Genomic DNA, 19,823 nt, shown 5'->3' with positions numbered 1-19,823 from the left:
TGTTAATTTATTGTAGACTTATTTTGTAATAACAATTTATATGATACAAAGCCTGGCGTCATGGAGCATAAATACGGGCCAAAACGTCAACTATTGGAAAAAATAACAATTCAATGTTTACGTCTGATCAGCCCGGATTAATTAAGCTTCATATGAAATGTCGGCAACAAAATACATAAACCGTCTCGTATTTGGTTCCCAACAGAAACCCAAAATAAAAACTCCCATCGCTGATTTTATCGAACGTAAAATCAGATGAATTTGTCACAATTGAATTCTTTTGAAAATCAAAAGAGTCTAAACAAAAAAAAAACGACCTCTTTGTCTCCGACGAAAACAACGTTTGGGATTTTCTTGTTTTTATTCACTCTTCATTCTGTTGAATTTCAACGACACGGAGAGAAAAAAAAATACACGTTCGCATTCTGGTGGACGTTTGAAGAATGACAGTTCGGACAGTTCTCATTTTATACAGGACACAAAAATAGACAGTAAAAATATATCTTCATTTACGTTTTAATGTTAAGGAGTTGTGAAAATATGTTTAATGAACTGAAGGGGAAAATGGGAAAAATTAAAATGTTTGTTTGTTTTTTTTTGCAGCATTTTAAAATGAATCCATGAAAGACACAAAGTGGTTCAAAGAAAGCTACGATATTTGGGTTTTAATCTCCGAACTGGGGGGAGGAGGGGGGTTGATATTTGTTAAGTATTGGATATATTACCAAACCATAATATCCAACTTCACCTGCTTCACTGTCACTTTTGAAAGACACAAATTATTTGACAAATTACTGGACTGACTCGGCGTTTGTTCCGTTAACTGACAATTACTTTCAATCCGTTTCGGTAACGTTGCTGTTTTTTTGACAAATTTATCAGATTAGCCTGAATTCTTTCATCAAGTCCTTATTTACGTGCAAAATACTTCGTTTCTGTTGATTCTTGCAAAACCAAAGACAAAATCTTCAATAATCAGAAATGACCATTTCAAACCAAAGAAATCTCCCAACAATGAAAGTCTTGTCTTCGCTCATATCCGTCGTCTTTCTTCGTCCGGTCCCGCCAGGAAATCACAAGTTATTAACACAAATTCCATATTTTACAAGGAGCTAGCAATTTTTTTCGCTTAATTCCTGCGATTATTCCGCAAAATAAGGAAACCTTTTAATCAGGGTGGTGATTAAAAAAAAAAACAAATCGAATGTTTTAAAAATTTTCTTTTGATTCCCACAATTTTACCACAAACAACTAAAACGCCCCAAATTACGTAAAAGTTTTAAAGAAAATTCTGCGACAATAAAAGTTTGATCGCAGCAATTATAAAAAAAAAAAAAACCACTATCCTGCTAGTCGTCCATACAAAGATGTCGTTAGTTACACATTTAGCGTTAAAACAAAGCTACGTTCATATCTTCTGCTTCTTCGTTTGTTCTAGTTGTCGGACAGTTAAACGTATTAATACTCTGAAAACTACACAGTTTTAACTTCCTGCAGAGCGAGGAACCTCCTCGGTCCGAGTCCTCCCGGTTCAACACGTTCTCCCGTCTTCACAATCTTCTTTTCGTTTCAGAGATTAAGTCGCTTCGTTAAAAAGCAGCACGTCCGTCACAGAGATAAACCTTCGACAAAGATTCTCCTTTCGAGCCGCACGGCGTGGAGGTCAGAAATAATCCCATCTGATTACGCTAATTATCGATCCATTAAAACATTAAAAGTTCTGGTGGGAACGTAAGAACGTCGTTCGGCTGCACGTGGAACTAAAAACCTTCGGAGGATTTCTTTTTTTCATCTTTTTAGCGTCTGATCGCCAAAAATTTACTCCGATAATTAAAGAACGTGTAAAATTTTATCGTTCAGAGACTTAAATAAAAATACGTCCGGTTTCTGGGTTCTGATTTCAGGTTCTGGTGTTTTCGAAGTGTCCGATTGTATATGAACGTATACGATTTTGCAGATTATAACGACTTCAGATATTCAAAATTTGTGTCCGAATTCTTACTCGAAAGAGTTTTGTTGGTCGAGCTAAATATCGTTGGTGAGCATTCGAGCACGCTCACGTTTTCCAGTATTTTACAATAATGCGATCCTTTTTTTCGACCTTTTCAGCTGTCCGTTATCGTAAATGAGTTTTAATTATTGTCGTCAGCTGTCAACAGGATTTAAATTTAGTCTCGATTTAGTTTGTGATCCTTCCAAAATAAAATAAAAGGTTTGCCTGAGCCGTAAAATTTTAGGTACAGATGAGCTCAAAACTCCAAAAATATCCACCTCCGGTTCCACGGAAATTATTTTACGGGATTATTTCTGCCTCGGCAACAACAGAAATATTTGTTTCACCGAATCGGGATGCAGCAGTTTCAATTTCCAGCAAACTGTAATTTAAAAACTAAAATGTTTTTTGATTGTTTCACGTGATTTTTTTATTTTCTTAAACTGGCTAAATAAGAATGAATTAAATCTTTCAAACTTGACCATCCAACCCTGCATCACATCGACAAACCTTTTTGTTCTCCACCGAGTTAATCGCACGTTTTAAACTGTTGCTCTCTAATTTAGTGAATTTTAACTTTTCCGTAAAACATAAAAAGTCGATGTTCACGGCGTCGATCTAAAGAAGTGAGGCGTCCAGGACGAACACGGCAGCGGGAGGTTGGAGAGACGAGTCCTTTCAGAGTCCTGAAACAGGCTCCTGCTTTTACAACAGCTGGTCGTTGCGTACAGCAACTTTTCTAACCTCGCTACGGGTTAAACATCACTTCCTGCGCAGACAGGAAGCTGGAGGGTGGGGAGGTGGGAGGAGGGCGGGGGGGGACGCCGAGGTCCACGGAGGAGTTTTCGCACAAACAGGGACCGGATTGAGAGATGATCGATGATCCACGAGTGTTCTGAGGGAAAGGTGGAGGACGAAGGAGGTGGAGGAGGCGGAGTCACAGCTAACGGACTGATGAGTTAACGAGAACTAAGAGACGATTGGACGCCGAGGAGGTCGGTCGACTGCTGACGAGGGGACTCTAGCTGGAGATGGACAAGATGGCCGACGCGTCTTTAGCCTTGTCGAAGAAGATGGACGTCTCATTGGCCCCCTTCAGTTTGACCTGGGCGGAGCTTGGCGAGCCCTGGGCCGCGGTTGGCTGGCACTCCTGGCAGCAGCAGCAGCAGCAGTCCATGAAGGCCTGACCGAGAGCCTGAAAAAACACAGACGGACAAAACGACATCACTTCCTGCCCCCACCAAAAAACCGTCCCCCCCCCCCCCTCCGATTGGTCCCGCCAACGGTTTTAATCGTCCTCCGACCTACCTTGCACAGACACAGCAGCAGCACCGGCGTCACCGACGACTTGAAGAACAACAGGAAGTGATGCAACAGCGCCAGCATGGCGGCCGTGTCCTCGGAGACGGCGATGTGCGTGTAGGCCAGCGTGATGTTGCACACGTGCTCGGGCAGCGCGCACAGCCCGTAGACGACGGCCAGCGCCAGCAGCGTGCAGTTCAGCTGCCGCTCCACCAGCTGGTGCTGCTGGCGCTTCTGATTGGACGAGCGGTCGTCGTGGCCGCGCTGCTTCTGGGCGGCGCTGGAGTCGCTGTTGACGTTGCGGGTGGCCAGCTGGCAGAGGACGGTGAAGAGGACGGGGAGGCAGAAGTAGCAGCCGAAGCTCCACCACATCCGACCCTGGAGGAGGAGAGACGGGAAACGGCCGACCGGGTCAGAGACCTCAGAGAAACCTCCCTTCCTCCGGAGCCAGCCTGGGCTTCCACCAGCTTTGGCTCCGCCCACCTGTCGCTCAAAGCTTCAGTTCTCTTCGCTGCGTTTAGAGTCGGGAAACCCCGTTCGTATTAACGTTGGCTCAGCCGCTCCGAAGGGGCGGAGCAATCAGCAGACCGGTGTCGAGGGTTAAGCGCGTTTTGTCCCGCCCCTCCTTTACCGGGATTGGACGGTTGGGTAGAAAGTGACAAGCTCGGCGTTTCACCCAAAAGTGGAACAATTATTTGAAGGGATTTAGACCACCGTGTAAATATCTGGTCTGAACACGCTGCGGTTGCTACGGTTTCCAGTTGTTGCATCTTTCACGGGCGTTGACCTCGAGTTAACCAGTAGAAAACTACTGGAGCCGTCTTTAACCAATCAGCACTGGCCACCGCATTACCGCATGTTGCGCACTGAAACACCGCAGCTGATGTTGGAACTACTTCATCGCACTTAGCCACGCCCCCTTGGTCTCCGATTGGTCCGCCCCCTTCAGAGTAGCTGAGCAGATTTATTATTGCTAACAGGGTTTCCAGACTGTAATCACAGAAAAAAAACCTGCAGCTTTGAGTGACAGGTGGGCGGAGCCGGGCCGGATTTTGCTGACTTTGACAAAATATTCGTCCACGTCCCTATTTGAAGTGGGACATAACAGACAGGAGGACCGGCGTCTCACCTGGTGGTACCTGAGCAGCAGGGAGTGGAGGGAGTCGGGCAGGTAGAGGGACAGAGGGGAGGACGGAGTGATGGTGCAGGAGTCCACCAGGCGGCCGGTGGACGGGGACACGGCCTGGCTCAGCTGCCACAGGAAGATCTCGGGGCTGGACAGCAGCAGGGCGGCGAGCCACACCAGCAGCAGCTTGAGCAGCACCGAGCGGCAGCGCTCCACCCGCCGCGCCTTCGGCTGCGTCGACGAGGTGGCGGCGTGGAAGCGGTCGATGCCCAGAGCGCACAGCGTGAAGGAGGTGATGCCCAGAGACACGACCTGGAGGACGAGGACAACATGGGGGGGGGGGGGGGTGAAAACTAGCCACGATGACCAAAAAAAAAAAAAAAAAAGTCGACTCCATCAAGTCAAGACTTTTTTTTTACCTTCAAACCGCTCTTTACAATCGTAAGTTACGTTCTAGCGTGAACGCTCCCTCTAGTGACGGCATTGAGTATGACAGGAGTTGGTGTCGGAGGAGGTCGGGGTCGATGGACAAGACTTTTTTATGTTTAAACCGCTCTTTACGATCGTAAGTTACGTTCTAGCGTGAAAGCTCCCTCTAGTGGCGGCACTGAGTACGACGGGAGTTTAACTGTTAAGTTAGAAAGCCGGTGTCGGAGGAGGTCGGGGTCGATGGACGGGTCGACTCTGGACTTCCAACACAAGAGGCTGTTGTTTGTTTTCTGGTTTCAAACTGATTGGCGCCGATTCTTTTAACGATACCGGTTAACCACGCATTTATTTCTGTAACCATGACAAACAAAGGTCTTTTTTTTTCCTACTCAAACCCAGATTTTCTCTTGAACCCCAATAAAAAGTTGTTTTAAAAATCGGAGCAACAAGAGGTAAAACAAATATCAACTGAGACGGGTCCTACTCAGAAAGTTGAAACCGGTGATCTATGTGAACGTTGATGATTGTGTTGTTCAAATGTTCATATTCACGTCTATGGAAGTTCTTTAAACTGTTGAGATCATTTTAATTAAAACAAGTCCTGGCTGAAGTTCAGCACAGAAACATCTTTGACTCTTTTTGGCAGCGATCGGTAAAATTATTTGTTTGACTTTAGTAGACGAGAGAAGAGAAAGATTAGAAGTTGAAAAATCAACTTTCTTGTGTTCTGTAAATATAAACATGTAAACTCATATTTAATTTGCAGATAGACCAAAGACAACATATCAGACATTGAAACTGAGAAATTTGTAATTCATGAAAAATATATGCTCATTTTAAATTGGTTTTCAGAAGTGTTCCTGAGCCCATGCAGTGATTTCCACTGACAGAATAGTGTGTTTTTAATGCAGTGCTGCCTGAGGGCCCGAAGATCACCACCATCCAATATTGGTTTTCAGCCTCGTCCCTCGTGTTCAGAGATTTTTCCAGATATTCCCAATCATGTTACTGATCTGTTGCCATGGGAACCTAATTATTTGTCAGATGTCCCACCAGTTGTTTTTTGAGACGTGTTGCTGCCATCAAATTCAACATGAGCAGATATTTTACATAAAACAATAACAATTTCTCATTTTCAACATGTTGTTTTTTGGTCTGTTTTATATTAAATATTAGTTTATGGAATTTACAAATAATCACATTGTTTTTATTTAGATTTTACACAGAGTCCCAACTTTTAATCTGTCCTACATCCAATAGATAATATCCAAGAAATCCATTTCCACGGTCACCATGGAAACTTCTCAGTTCTACCAGAGTGAGTGTTTAGCCTAGCTTAGCACAATGCCTGGAAGCAGGGCGACGCTGTCACCTCCCTCTAAAGCCGTCTTGACCAATCACGTCCGTCCAGTTGGACCACAAACACGCCGTCGGCTGGTCCCGGAGGTCGGGGCCTCCAACATGGCCGCCAGATCATACACGCAACTTTTCACCCCTAAATTTGTTCCTGTCAAACCATGAAAGCAGCAGCGGGATGCTCTCCGGCGGGCACTGCCACCGGTTACCGTGGCAACCGGCTCCCAATAAAGGATCAGCATCGGCCTCAAACTTGGTACAGAAACCAGAAAACAGCAACAACAGCTACAAAACTATTTTAACATCATTCTCATAGTCTCGGAAAAATATCCAGAAAGATGCAGATTAATATATCGGACAAGAGTCGACCTGATAAAACGTCTGCACTCTGAGAGCACTTCTAGTTTTTATTATTATTATTATTATTATTATTATTATTATTTGTGACTTGGAGGCTCCGTTAGCTCCAGTTTGTGCTCCTCAGCATCCAGTCAGGTCTCCTTGGTAACCGCTAGTTTCCTCCTCAGCATCCAGTCAGGTCTCCTTGGTAACCGCTAGTTTCCTCCTCAGCATCCAGTCAGGTCTCCTTGGTAACCGCTAGTTTCTCTAGACGTTTAATTAACAGGTGATAATGAAACCCAGAAGGTCGTTTAAAGTACTCACGTCTGATCGAACAGAATCGGCAATGAAAAATATTTCTGTTCAGGTTCGGATTCAGAGTTACAACCTGGGACCTGGATTAAAAAATCTTCTTTATCATGAAACATCCAGATTTGTTTCAATCCAGGTTATTAAAGAGTCTTTGAGGACTCCGAACAAACCTTCAGATAAACAACCTTCTCAAACATCTCCGGTTGATCAATCTCTAGAATAACCAGCCGGTAAACTGAGCTCTTAATTATCGCCCTCTGTTGACCTCTGACCTTTCCTCGTGTCCGACGACACACTCGCGTCCCCGGAGGTTAAAACCCTGAGACCTCCCGTAGCGCCACCTACGGGTCTTAAACGTTGGCCGGCACACCTCTGAGTACGAAAAAAACCACGTAAGCCCCACCCACCTCCATATACGGCACCATGCGGCAGGTGATGTCGCCCAGGATCCTCCTGTGGGAGAGCTGGTTGAGGACCACCACGGGGAGGCAGAGCACCAGGACCAGGAAGTCCCAGAAGGCCATGGTGGCCAGCAGGTAGTTCCAGGAGGACCTCATGTAGTAGTTGTTCCAGACGATGCAGATGACCGCCATGTTGCCGACCACGCCCACCGCCAGCACCAGGCCGGCCAGGAACAGCACGGCGTAGGCCGCGTACGAGCCCTCGGCCAGCGGGTAGAAGGGGTTGAAGAGTCCCGGGGCGTCCCGTTCGCGGTCGGAGGTGTTGCCGTGGAGACCGTGGTCGCGGTCGTCGTCGCGGTCACCGTTCCCCGCCGTGACCCTCGTCCCGTTGTCGAACTCGGTGACCTGCGGCGCCGTCACCCACTCGTTCTCGAAGGAGTGGCCGAAGGTGGACTGCTGCTCGTCCTCGTCGGCGCCGCGGGCCTGGCGCCGGTTCCGGTCCAGGTCCAGGTCCAGCATCTCGGGGAGAGACGGGCTCCGGTCGCCCTGAGCTTTGACCTGCTTGCCGGTCCGAAGGGCCTCCAGTTTGACCGGAGAGGACGGCGGCTTGTCGACGTTCGCCTGTCGACCTTCGTGCTGCTCGACGTTCTTGGCGTCGGCGAACGTCAGCGAGACGAACAGACACAGAAACAAACCGACCGACGGATCCATGACGCAGAACTTTGTGTGAAATCTCCCGTCGGACCAGAAATGTTCAGCTAGAAGAATTCAATAAAACTCCAGCAACGGTCCGAGAAAGTCCACAAAAAAAAACAAAAAAAACTCCAAACGATCAGCGGGAAGTTGGAAGAGTTTCTGAAACCTTTCAGTGATAACTGATCTCCTAAAATGAAAAAAAAAAAATCAATGAAAAAGACGATGACTCCAGAAAAAAATGATCTAAAAATGATTTCTTGTTTACTTGGAAAAAATACCAAAAGTTTACGAAAGTTTCCAAATTGTGAAGAAAGCCTGTTGTGAGGAGGAAGTTTTGGTCCCGACAGGATGAAGGTTTCCTCTTCTCTTCTCTCCTCTTCGAACTTTTCCCACGTTAAGACTCCGCTGCGGTTTTCCCGTCCATCGGCGGTCCGTGTCGTCTCGGAGCTCCGGGCGGAGGACGGAGGAGGAAGGGAGGGGGGGGAGGATCCGTGTCCGCGTCCGCGTCGGGGCTGCTGTGTGTGGGCTGCGGGCGGCGCGGCTGACTGGGCGTCCTGGAGCTCTCGGAGGTGTCTCGGAGGGTCTCGGAGGGTCTCTGGGAACCAGCAGCCCTCTGCAGCACGGCTGGATGGAGCTTTTGTCCGGACGACACACAGGCATACAAACGAGGCTGGCACCCGCACAAACGCACACATTTGTCTGCACGGACACGCATGCACACTTTCTTCTGGTCCTTTTTATTTTTTTGGGGGGGGCTCTCGCTCATTTTTAAAGCCCCCCGGACCCCCACGCTCTGCTGCCCCCTGCTGGTGCTTCCACTAAAAGATAGAAGAGCGAAACTTTTCACTGGAAAGAATATAATCATATAATCGTGCTTTTATTTTGAAATGTAATTGTTATCTCGTGACTTCCTCCCGCTGGTCCGACAACAAACAGCAAAATTAAAAGAAGTTTTAAATAATGAATCATCTTTGAGGACTCTTAAAGACTTTATTTTTTTATTCTTTCAGTACATTTTACAGGAAATACTTCTGAATGCAGGACTTTTACTTATTACTTTTTTTTTAAATTTGTACTTTGTACTTTCTTTAGATTTTCTAATGACTAAATTTGTGAATACTGATGAAACTGTTTATTTATTTATTTTATTATTCTAATTGCATTCAGATATTATTTATTCCACGACGACCTGCAGTTCAGGTTTTCTGCCAGCAGAGGTCGGTGCTGCTCTGCATCACTGAGGCCGACTGACGGACTCGACCTCCATCCATCTATCCATCTATCTGAACCTGCTGGATCCTGAACCGGGTCGGGTTGGAGGCTCTGACTGGACCTCCGGTTCTGAACCAATAAGCAGAAGTTGGTGATTTCTAATTTTGTCTGTCGTCTATATAAGCTCAGAATCATTTTGATCTAAAACTGTTTTTACTTTTAGAGTCCAAAGAACAAAACACTCTAATTTGTGATTACATCTCTATTAATATCTAAGAATTTTTTTCCCATGATGCTCTGCTGCTGTGAAATGATTAAACTTTTATTTTCAACTTTTATTTTTATTTTTTTCCTTCTCAGACGTCTTCAGGAGGAAAAACATGAACACGAACGTGAACTGAGGTCACGTGTGAACATATGAGAGCCGCTGTTCACGTTTACAGTGAATGACAGGTGTGTGTGTGTGTGTGTGTGTGTGTGTGTGTGTTTGAGGTGTTCTCCCATGATGCACCGGGGCAGTGTCAGAATAATAATAATAGTCATTTTAACTTTAACTCCGCCTCCTATGTCGGTCAGTTTAATGTTAACTCCGCCTCCTATGTCGGTCAGTTTAATGTTAACTCCGCCTCCTCCTTCAAGAAACAGAAAATACGCATCTGGAACATTTTTATTGATTAGACATCTACATCACTTCCTGTCTGACCCGACCACACACACACACACACACACACACGCACACACATGCACACACACTTATTACATCATCTCCTCATGCGGTTTTCTAATTAATGAAATTATCTTCTATTTATATAACGGCTGCTGCAGAGAGAGTCACGTATGTGAACTCGGTCCGAACCGCTCTGTTCACGAATCACCTGATGTGTCACCGAACTGTTTGATTGACAGGTCCTCGGTGCGTCGGTCAGGTGGGTCGAGGTTCTGCTGAGGCTCTGCTGCTGCAGCTCTATATAAGGCTGGAGAGACATGGAGGGCAGCAGGGGTCACACACACACACACACACACACACACACACACACACACACACACTCCTTATATGGCAGAGAAAGTCGGTGGAAAATGTCCGGTGTGAAACAACAGAGCGTGAAATTCCTCCGTTCTCTTAAATCCGATCTAAATCTCCGGAGCCGACGGACGTGTTTTGGTTGGAGATCGTCTTCGACATAAAAACACTCCGTCCGTCTGAACCGGGGCGATTTAGCCCAAATCACACGTCACCGAACTCCACCGTGGTCGTCGTCGTCGAAATCACTGTCGTCATGGAGACGCGACGCCAGTCTGCGGGTCAAAAAATGTTTCCGGCATTTTACCGACAGATGTTTATGAAGGAGAATCTTTATCTTCTGAACGCCGTGTTTCGTCTGTTCCGGACTCGTAGAAGGTTCTACGACCGGGTTCTTCGGGAGGTTCTCGTTGTTTTTGTTTTTTTTGGAACCGGTCGATCTACGTTCGGACCCTCACCGACGATCTTTGGGGTCGTGACCGAAAGAACGAGATCGCAGGTACGAGCGGCCGAAAGCGGTCGGTCCGGTACGACGCTCGACTTCGGTGTTTCCCGTCATAATCAGGGGGCGGAGCAACGATTTCAAAAAGTTTGGGGGATCCTAGGATTCGAGTACCGCCGACGCTGACCTTCGGTAACTTACCCAGAACCCGACCGAGGCGACAGAACCCGGACGAGGCCAAACCTAAAAAACGACGTTTTCAACGTTAACTTCCTCCTCTTCCCCTTTTAAGGTCGACCAATCAGAGCACAGTTGGCGTTACTTCGTCCCGTTCTGGCTTTGATGCTTCATTTCAAAACTTTCAAAATAAAAGAATAAAATAGTTAAAACGTGCGTTGTGTTTTTGTTTTTGTTCCAAAAACTGAACCTTCGCTCCAGACCTCGAGGTTTCTGTGAATTCCTGTCTAAAGAAAACACCAATAAAAAAAGCAAAACCTCTGATTCTTCTAAACTTTCCTCGTTATCGACTTGTTTATTTTGGACTCCTCGCTCCAGTTTCGCGGCCTCGTCCGGGTCTGAAACCTCCGGAGGAGAGAAATGTGGCTTCTTTTCAAGTTCAGATTTAAAAAAAAAAAAATATATTTATTTAGATCTTCTCCCTATTTAGACAGCTGTCTTTTTCTAAATCTGTCCATCCTCCGAGCGTCCAGCCGGCCCGGCCTACATCACTTCAAAAGGTAAACACAACTATGTCACACACACACACACACACACACACACACACACACACACACACACACACACACACACACACACACACACGAACCCGCCTGATGCTCCTGAAACTTTGACAGGAGCTTCATCGTGTCTTCAAATGAACTTTTACCAGCTACAAACACAAATACTGAGATATGATGGTGGATCTTTTTTTTTTTTTTACTGCAGATATCGTCGCGTAAAAACAGAATTTATTTAACTGTTATAAGTAACTTCCTGTAAATTTGATCTTCCCACGTTATCGCTACCTTCAGATTTTTTTTGTGGTTCCGCATCGTACGCGAGTTTTTTTTTTTTGTTAGAACATATAATTAATATCAGAACAAGGCTTTTTGGAAAAACTCATAAAATGTGTTTAATGAAACATTCGTATTAACGATGTTAGCTTTGCGTCCTGCCAGCCGGTAGATTCTGCGAACTAAACCTCGTTAGCTTCGATTCGTTTTGAATTCTGTGTTCAGATTAATATTTATATTTTTTTAGGTTTTTATAAAGTTCCTTCTTGTAGTTGTGATATATCGTCTGCTTCGGCAAAACAGAACTTGATAGAACTTGGTTTCTACGCTTTAAATAATTGAAGTTAAACACAAATTGTGAAGTTTGTTCATATCTGCTGTAATTTGTTTTGTTTTTTTTGCGAAATAAGCTGTTTATTAGCTGGTTGCTAACTTGTTTACCTGTTTGTTAGCTTTGTTAGTCGGTTGTCAGACTTCAGGGAAACAACATGGAGTTCAAATGGTTGTCTGCTGATGGTATCAGTCTCTTCTGTTGATGTGAATCAGATCCTGGATCCCTGAAACCAGATCTGGTCCTCGTCCTGGTGCGTACGTGATGTAAAGTGTGTCAGACAGCCGGCTGCTGCTTTCACAGCAGAAACAGGAAGTCCAGTCAGCGTGACTCCTGCCACATCTGAGGGGTTAAAAACCTTCTTCTTCTTCTTCTTCTTCTTCTTCCTCTTCTTCTTCTTATGCAAAACTTGAGGTTCACCACGACAACCACGAATTAATCTGCTTTGAAACATCGGTTCGCATTCTGGAGTTGATGCGAATTTCTGTTTCGTTCCAGTGAAAATTAATTCAAGAGTTTTGATCCATAACAGAAAAAAAAAAAAAAAAAAGTCTTTTAATAACTTTAGTTTTTTTTTTTTTTTTTTTTTTTTTTTTTTTTTTTTTTTAGATTTACAGTTTTACAATTTGGGGAAATTAAACGTACATTTTTTTTTTTTTTTTTATCTGTATGAAAAAAATGCCTTCGTGACGCGTTCACGAAAAACATTTCCCAGAGATGAAAATGTTTTTATTTTATTTTAGTTTCCAGACTCCCGTAACCATCTGACTTAAAACCCTTTTCCGAGCGCTAAATTGCTGATTTTAACCTGTTTTCCGAAGTTGCGAGTTCGGTATTTGACGAGGTGGCTGACTGGCCGCCATTTTGTTTGGGGGGGAGGGGGGGGGTAAAAGTTGGTTCGTCTTAAGTTGTGAACCAACGAAACTTCAAGTTCGGTATTTATGCGCCTTAAAAATATTTCATAGCAAGACGTGGACAGTTTTCAGCCTGAAATGGCTCTGGGGCACTATTATGATGTCAGCACTGGGGGAGGGGCTAGTCGCAGTGGGAGGAGCTTGTTATTGACCTTGTAAGCAGATGCACCATAAAAACCTCTCTGAAAGAAATATTGCCGCTCCGAATATGCACATTTTTCATGAATTTGCATGTTCTGAGCCAGAAGCGACCATATTTGGGAGGAGAGAGCTGTGGATCTTGACTCTATGCCCCGCCCACCTATTCCACAAACATGCCTGTCAATCAAACTAGCCCCGCCCCTTCAAAACATATCAGCATCTGAGTCCTAATATGTAATGAATGATTCATTCTTTCCAGAAGGAAGGGACTTAATCTAATGACTCCATGATGACTGGAAATATATTTACTGACTATCGGAGACAGCTCCTAGTGGTCCTCAGCGGTACTACAGATGGAGTCTATGGAGACGGCTCCTAGTGGTCCTCAGCGGTACTACAGATGGAGTCTATGGAGACAGCTCCTAGTGGTCCTCAGCGGTACTACAGATGGAGTCTATGGAGACAGCTCCTAGTGGTCCTCAGCGGTACTACAGATGGTGTCGATGGAGACGGCTCCTAGTGGTCCTCAGCGGTACTACAGATGGAGTCTATGGAGACGGCTCCTAGTGGTCCTCAGCGGTACTACAGATGGAGTCTATGGAGACAGCTCCTAGTGGTCCTCAGCGGTACTACAGATGGAGTCTATGGAGACGGCTCCTAGTGGTCCTCAGCGGTACTACAGATGGAGTCTATGGAGACAGCTCGTAGTGGTCCTCAGCGGTACTACAGATGGAGTCTATGGAGACAGCTCCTAGTGGTCCTCAGCGGTACTACAGATGGAGTCTATGGAGACAGCTCCTAGTGGTCCTCAGCGGTACTGCAGTTTTAAGGCACTTTGGTGTCACTTTTTCAGAACCCTCAGAAGTTTTTTTTTCTTTATTGTTCAGATATTTTCAGCTCGTTTTTAAAGTATAAAAAAAGCGATCATGGTCCATCTAACAGAAGGTTTCGTCTTTAGCTTCCTGTTGTTTGTGGTGATGAATGTTTTGAACGCAACGAAAAACCTGATGTTGGTGTCCTGGAAAGCGTCATTGAACTGGGTGGGAGGAGGGGTGGCGTGGGGTGGGGGGGTATCTCATTTCTGAAAATATGTGCTTAACTTGTTTGTTGTGGTGAACACGTGCACGTGGCCTGGAGGCATGCGTGCGCGCGGTAGAGCTCGTGTGTGTTTTTTTTTTTTTGTGCGTGCGTGTGCGTGTGCGTGCGTGTGTGTGTGTCCTCGCGGCAGTCTTTCTCTCACTTATCAACACCTCGACTTACTTCCTGGTTTTTATAATACCGAAGTCTTCGGAGGGAGTGAGCGCGCGCGTGTAGGCTTCCAAACACACACACACACACACACACACACATACACACACACACACACACATACACACACCCTGCGGCGGGAGCGCGCGGCGCGTGGCCGTGTGAAGTGTCTCCACCTCAGTGTTGCACACTTCAATCTGCAGGACGAGTCTCTCCGTGTAAACTCTGTTCCGGGACTCCTCTTCCTCACTCTGCGGGACTCCTCTTCCTCACTCTGCGGGACTCCTCAACCCGAACTCATGCAGACCCGGCGGTGAGACCGTGAAGGACCGAAGCGGGTCGTGAACTCTCGTGCCCCCCCTCCAGGACCCCCCCCCTCCAGCTGAAGTTCGGTTCGGCCACCTGCGGGTTCCTCCAGCGCGCCGGAGACCGGACCAGCGAGCTGCAGGATGTCGGACTCCGCGTCCAGCTTCCTCCACATCGGAGACATCGTGTCTCTGTACGCGGAGGGATCCGTGAACGGCTTCATCAGCACGCTGGGGTGAGTTCTTCTGGTTTCCTGATAACTTCAACATCTGATACGGAGGTTGTTTTTTTTTGTTGTTGTTGTTGTTTTTGTTCTTTTGATTAAAGGTTTGATTTCACTGAACTAAAAACACGAGACTGGTTTCAAAAAATGTTCCTGAAGTTTCATTCTCACTTTACCGTCCTGGAGGTATGAAAGAAATCAGTTATAGTTTCATTTAATAATAACTCAGAATATAAGACTGAACTGTTGGACTCAATCTCAAAGTTTTAAGTTGTTAAAAAAAACAAACTATAAAGTAAACAATAAATTTACGAATGAATAGTTAAGTAGTTTATTAATATATAGGTGAGTTTGTGTCGAAGCAAACGTGAACAAACTGATGTTTGAAGTGAACGGTTGTAATAAATTTTATTAAAATAAGTCGTGTTAATAATATCCAGTAATGTTGCGACATAAAATTTTAAATACACAACTCAAAAACTCTCAATTCATTCAGTATGAGACTCGATAGGAACGAGAAGCACTTTTTATAACTCCCCAAAAAGTTTGGAATTAAAGTCACATTTTATTAAAATAGGTTGTTTTTGTACTTTTATTTTTTTGTGTTTCTATTTTATGAAAATTACTTGAAAAATGACAAATTCCAGCTTCGAAAAAAAAAAAGTCGGTGTTTTTAATGATGTTGATTTTGATCCTCTGGTTCATTTATCAAACTCGGCGTCCGTCAACGGTTATATCGACGTCGTTTTTCTATCCGTTGTTCCTCGAAGAGAAAGTGGGCGGAGCTTAGCACTCGCTCTTCAGTCCAAACACTCGACTTCTTTCAGTCCAGAAAACCCGAAGAAACTCAGTGACCCCAAAACGGACTCGGGCCGGGTACCAGCTGTTGTTGTTGGACTTCAGGACAGGTGTTGTTAAAAACCATTTCTGGTCTGACCCCCGATGACCCCCGATGACCCCCGATGACCCCCGCGACCTTCACTCGACCCCCTGGCGGCTGAGTGGACTTGACCTCGGCGTGTTGTTCGGAGGCCGGTACGGAGTCGCCCCGTTCGATAACTCCCGGGTCCTGGCGTTCCTCTCAGAACCTTCAGAACCTTTCTGTAAAATAACCCCCAGTCGTCCCACAGTCGTCCCCGACATCGATCGCTTAAATTGATTACTGGAGGGGATTAAATGCTAATGTTAGCGAGCTAGGCTAACAACCGTAGCTTCCGCTTTTCTGAGCAGAACGTTTCAGCAACGACGGGTCCGAACGAGGGGCCGTCTCGGTACCGGCTACCGAATACCGCTGAAATGTATTCATAAGCACACAAAGGGGAAAACAACCACACAAAAAAAACACCCAATACATTTTATAAACTAGCCAAATACATCAAACGAATTAAACTATTGTCAGGAAACCAAACCGTAGAGTTGTTTTCTGAAGTATTATTTTAACCCCGGCTACGTTAGCATCGTGCGTTTCCGTTGCTGATAGTTCGACATTTTACGATATTCCAAATTAAACGCTTAAGTTAGTGTCGAAATTAAATAAGGCGTCATTTTTTTATTACGGTTGTGAACTTAAGTCACGTGTTTTTTTTTTAATTATTTAATACATTTTGTGTCACGGTAATAAAACCACAAGTAAAAAAATGAGCTGTAACAACCAACTAAAGCTCATTGATGTTAAATTGTACGAGTTTTTTAAATTTTTTATGTTGTACCATTTCTTTTTTTAAATCGGCAGCGATAAAACACGTCTATTACAAGTTCTTTTTCCTCCCGAGACGTTCGGCGTGACGTCGTTCATCTCAGAATAAAACCTTTGAAAGCGGTTGATTGTATGGCAGGAAGAGGAAGTCGTACCCAGCATGTCCAAGAGAGATTTCCACTACCAGTCTGTGTGTGTGTGTGTGGGCTGGTTTATGTGTCTTTGTGGGGACCGGGCTGGGTGTTGACCTCGTGAGGACATCGTGTGTCCGGACCGTCAGAGTCCTTGTTTGAGGGTCCAGAGCTGGTTTTTTTGTGTTTTTTTCTGGTTCAGGTGTGAATCAGTTTGGATTCAGGTTTGGTGTCCTGGTAGTACACGATGTCATCGAGGGTCCTCACAACGCTAGATGTACGTGTTTGTGTGTGTGTGTTTCCTGTACCCCCCGTTTTTGTTCCACCTCTGTGTTCGTGTGTTTTGACCTTTAAGCTTCACTTGTTGACTTTCACTGACAATAAAAAAAAAAACCGATATTTTTAATCCACCGCGGCGTCGCGGCCCGTTGCCTCGAGAGTGAAATTAAATCCACGACTTTTGATATTAAATTTTGGACGTGAATGTTAAAAAGCAGCCAGAAGATGACTCTCGAATTTGTCCCTCGAGTTTTCCCCGACTGACACCTGCAGATCAAAAATGAACACGTGTCCAACAGTTTCGTTTTCCAAAGTTTGAAACCAACTTTCATAGTTTTGTTCCATTTTTAAACATTTAATTGTTTTTGTTTTTTTGTGTTTCACGCTGCAATTTTACTGAAGAATTTTGTACGACATATTTACAGCCCGATACCTGACATTCGATCGTAGAAAATTTAAGAGATTAATTTTGTTGCCACTTTATTGTTATTATTATTATTATTATTATTATTATGGAGTTACGATCAGAACGCAGCTTCTTCTCAGGAAATTTATCATAAATTTTGCATTTTTCATGTATTTTTAAAGCTGAATTTTGACGTCTTTGTCAAAGTTCTTCGTCCCAAACTACAGTTAAATACGATCCCCTCTCTGTGTGCTCTTTAAAAAAAAAGAAATGATTCCTTTTTCCGTTGTTTAAGGAGCGGTTACATGCCGCCTCAACTTCCTTGAAACTCGAGACCACCTCTTTTTGGTTGGACCACGTTTGTTTTTGGACCAAAGCTTCTTTCATCTGATTATTCTGGTTCGGCCCAAAACTGTTAAGTCCACAAGGTCCAGATCAAACTGGTTTTTTTTTTTTTTTTTTTTTTAAAAGACGACATCTACATTCAAACGGGGACGTTTAAATAAGACGTACCTGTCAGGGCGATGTTGTTAGCGGACAACCTGCTGGTTTTCTTAGTCAAATTCTGCTGAATCAACAAAACCAGGATTCAGACAGCGAAGCTCAGAGAAGACATCGGAAACAACAAACACGACGGAGAAACGCTCCGAGATTCTTTGTGAACTTTTTTTAGCTGAAATTCACGCTTAAAATAACTGAAAACTGAAAATGTTTTTGCGAAAAAATTTGCGATTTAAGTGATAACTTTTCTACAGATCGATTATTTCAGCTTTATATTTACGAGTTCACTGATTGACACTTTATCGATAAAGGTGGAAAAGATATATGAATCAGCTGTCACTTTAAAACACACGATCTCGGTTTTATTGGACTTCTGCAGGCTGTAAATCAATGAACAGAGTTTTGGCATCAAAGTGAGGAAGTGCTTTGATTTATCATGTGATTATTTATTTATATTTATAAATATATACCGAGACGAAAAACATTCATTCATCCGCTGCTGAATTTTCAGGATTTCTCTTGTTTTTTTTATTTAGAAAAAGTTCCCAGTTTTTAATTTAGATTTTAATTTTGCGCATCAGAAACAGGTTTTTATTTCATGTGGGTTTTTTTCTTGTCGGATGAAACTCGGAGGAATCGGAGCTTCGTCCTCGTCCTCGTCTTCGTCCTCGTCCTCGTCCTGCCAGCTTTAGTCCATGTTTTCTGTTGACCGACGCTGCAGATGGAAAACGCCTGCACTTATTCAAATAACTTGATTTGTATTCAAATCTGTTTTACCTGCAGCAGGAGGAGGAGCCGGGGAGCAAAAAGACACTTCTTACTGTGTGTTTGGGAGTGAACACGGTTGTTTACCGGGTTTTCAATGGCGTTACTCGAAGACAAAGACCGATAAAAAGGCTTTAATTTATACTATTTTAGCAATTAGATTCATGAGAGTGGAGAGAATTTCTTTAACTTTGTCTTTTTTTTTCCCGAAGCGCAACGATGACATTTTTTTCCTCCTTGTTCAGACAATGAAAGAAGCGAGAAACAATCTGTTTGCTGGTGTCACACTATAATACGTCCCCCAGTCCACTAGAGGACAGCATCGCAATAAGGCGTAAAAAAGCTAAAATGCCAAATGTTTCTTGGTTTCAAAGCTCTTGAATTTCGTTGTTGTACTTGACAGCAAAAATGAATATTTTTGGGGACTAAGCGGAATAAAACGTGACTTTAAGATATTAACGGCCACTTATCACAATATTCGTATGTTTAATGAACCAAAAAAAAAAAATGAATGAAAAAAGTAAATATGAAGAATCATTCACATTAGTGTCACAACAATCAATGTCAGTCGATAAATTACATTTCCGATGTTCTGCTGCTCGGCTTTTATTTTTTATTGTCCGGGATTATTTCGTTGTAATATCATCATATGTATTTTTACTTTATATAACTTTTATCTTTATACATGTGAAATCTAAAGACGACAGCGCCCTCGAAAGGTCTGTTTACACCGGAGGAAAAAAACTGATGTTTTTTACTTTAGAGATTTAAATTTGATGATTTTACTAAAGGATCAATCAACTTGACAATAAATCCAAATTAAAACCGGTTAAATGTGGTTTAGTTAAAGATCTCTTTTGTTCCGAACAGATTTTCATGGTCTTCATTTCCATACGAGGCGTTTTAGCGTTTTATTTACTGACTCTCAATAATTTACATGGACGTCGAGTCAATGACCCATAAACATCCTGCAGCACAACACACTTTTATTTTGAAAGGGTCAATTAAGACTTATGGACTTTGAAAAAAAAAAAGCAATTTGGAGGAATTAAATAAGAGTGGATATTTCTACTTCCATATTTTAAATGTGTTCACTAAAACAAGTTTTAAACATCATGAAACGATCTTCAAACTAAATTCTAGGATCGATTTCTTCGTCTTCGGTACTTCGGGCGATCGCAGTGTTGAATATGCTTTTAAATAAACCAACATTTGTTTGAGCGACCGGTGATTTGACTAT

General features: G+C 43.9%; 2 protein-coding genes across 3 annotated transcripts in view; one reads left to right on the top strand and one right to left on the bottom strand.

Annotated features, from left to right (window-relative positions):
- gpr37l1b (G protein-coupled receptor 37 like 1b) overlaps positions 1 to 8,598 on the bottom strand; it is an 8,609-nt gene extending 11 nt beyond the window's left edge. The window contains exons 1-4 of the mRNA XM_069177739.1: positions 7,265 to 8,598; positions 4,425 to 4,733; positions 3,302 to 3,673; positions 1 to 3,188 (exon numbers count right to left, since the gene is read on the bottom strand). The exon at positions 1 to 3,188 is cut by the window's left edge and continues 11 nt beyond it. Coding sequence (XP_069033840.1) covers positions 3,015 to 3,188; positions 3,302 to 3,673; positions 4,425 to 4,733; positions 7,265 to 7,969 — 1,560 coding nt within the window. The 5' untranslated portion in view covers positions 7,970 to 8,598 and the 3' untranslated portion in view covers positions 1 to 3,014. The remainder of the gene's footprint in view (positions 3,189 to 3,301; positions 3,674 to 4,424; positions 4,734 to 7,264) is intronic.
- A 5,874-nt stretch (positions 8,599 to 14,472) lies between these two features.
- itpr3 (inositol 1,4,5-trisphosphate receptor, type 3) overlaps positions 14,473 to 19,823 on the top strand; it is a 43,814-nt gene continuing 38,463 nt past the window's right edge. For both annotated transcript variants that reach the window (XM_069177771.1, XM_069177770.1), the window contains exon 1: positions 14,473 to 14,817. In XM_069177771.1, coding sequence (XP_069033872.1) covers positions 14,726 to 14,817 — 92 coding nt within the window. In that variant the 5' untranslated portion in view covers positions 14,473 to 14,725. The remainder of the gene's footprint in view (positions 14,818 to 19,823) is intronic.

This window comes from Embiotoca jacksoni, unplaced genomic scaffold (assembly GCF_022577435.1).
Source record: "Embiotoca jacksoni isolate LCO1_2020_lvr unplaced genomic scaffold, fEmbJac1.0.p SCAF_77, whole genome shotgun sequence".
Classification (NCBI taxonomy): domain Eukaryota; kingdom Metazoa; phylum Chordata; class Actinopteri; family Embiotocidae; genus Embiotoca; species Embiotoca jacksoni.
Note: the sequence above shows the minus strand (reverse complement) of the source record. Positions and strands in the feature narration are given on the sequence as shown.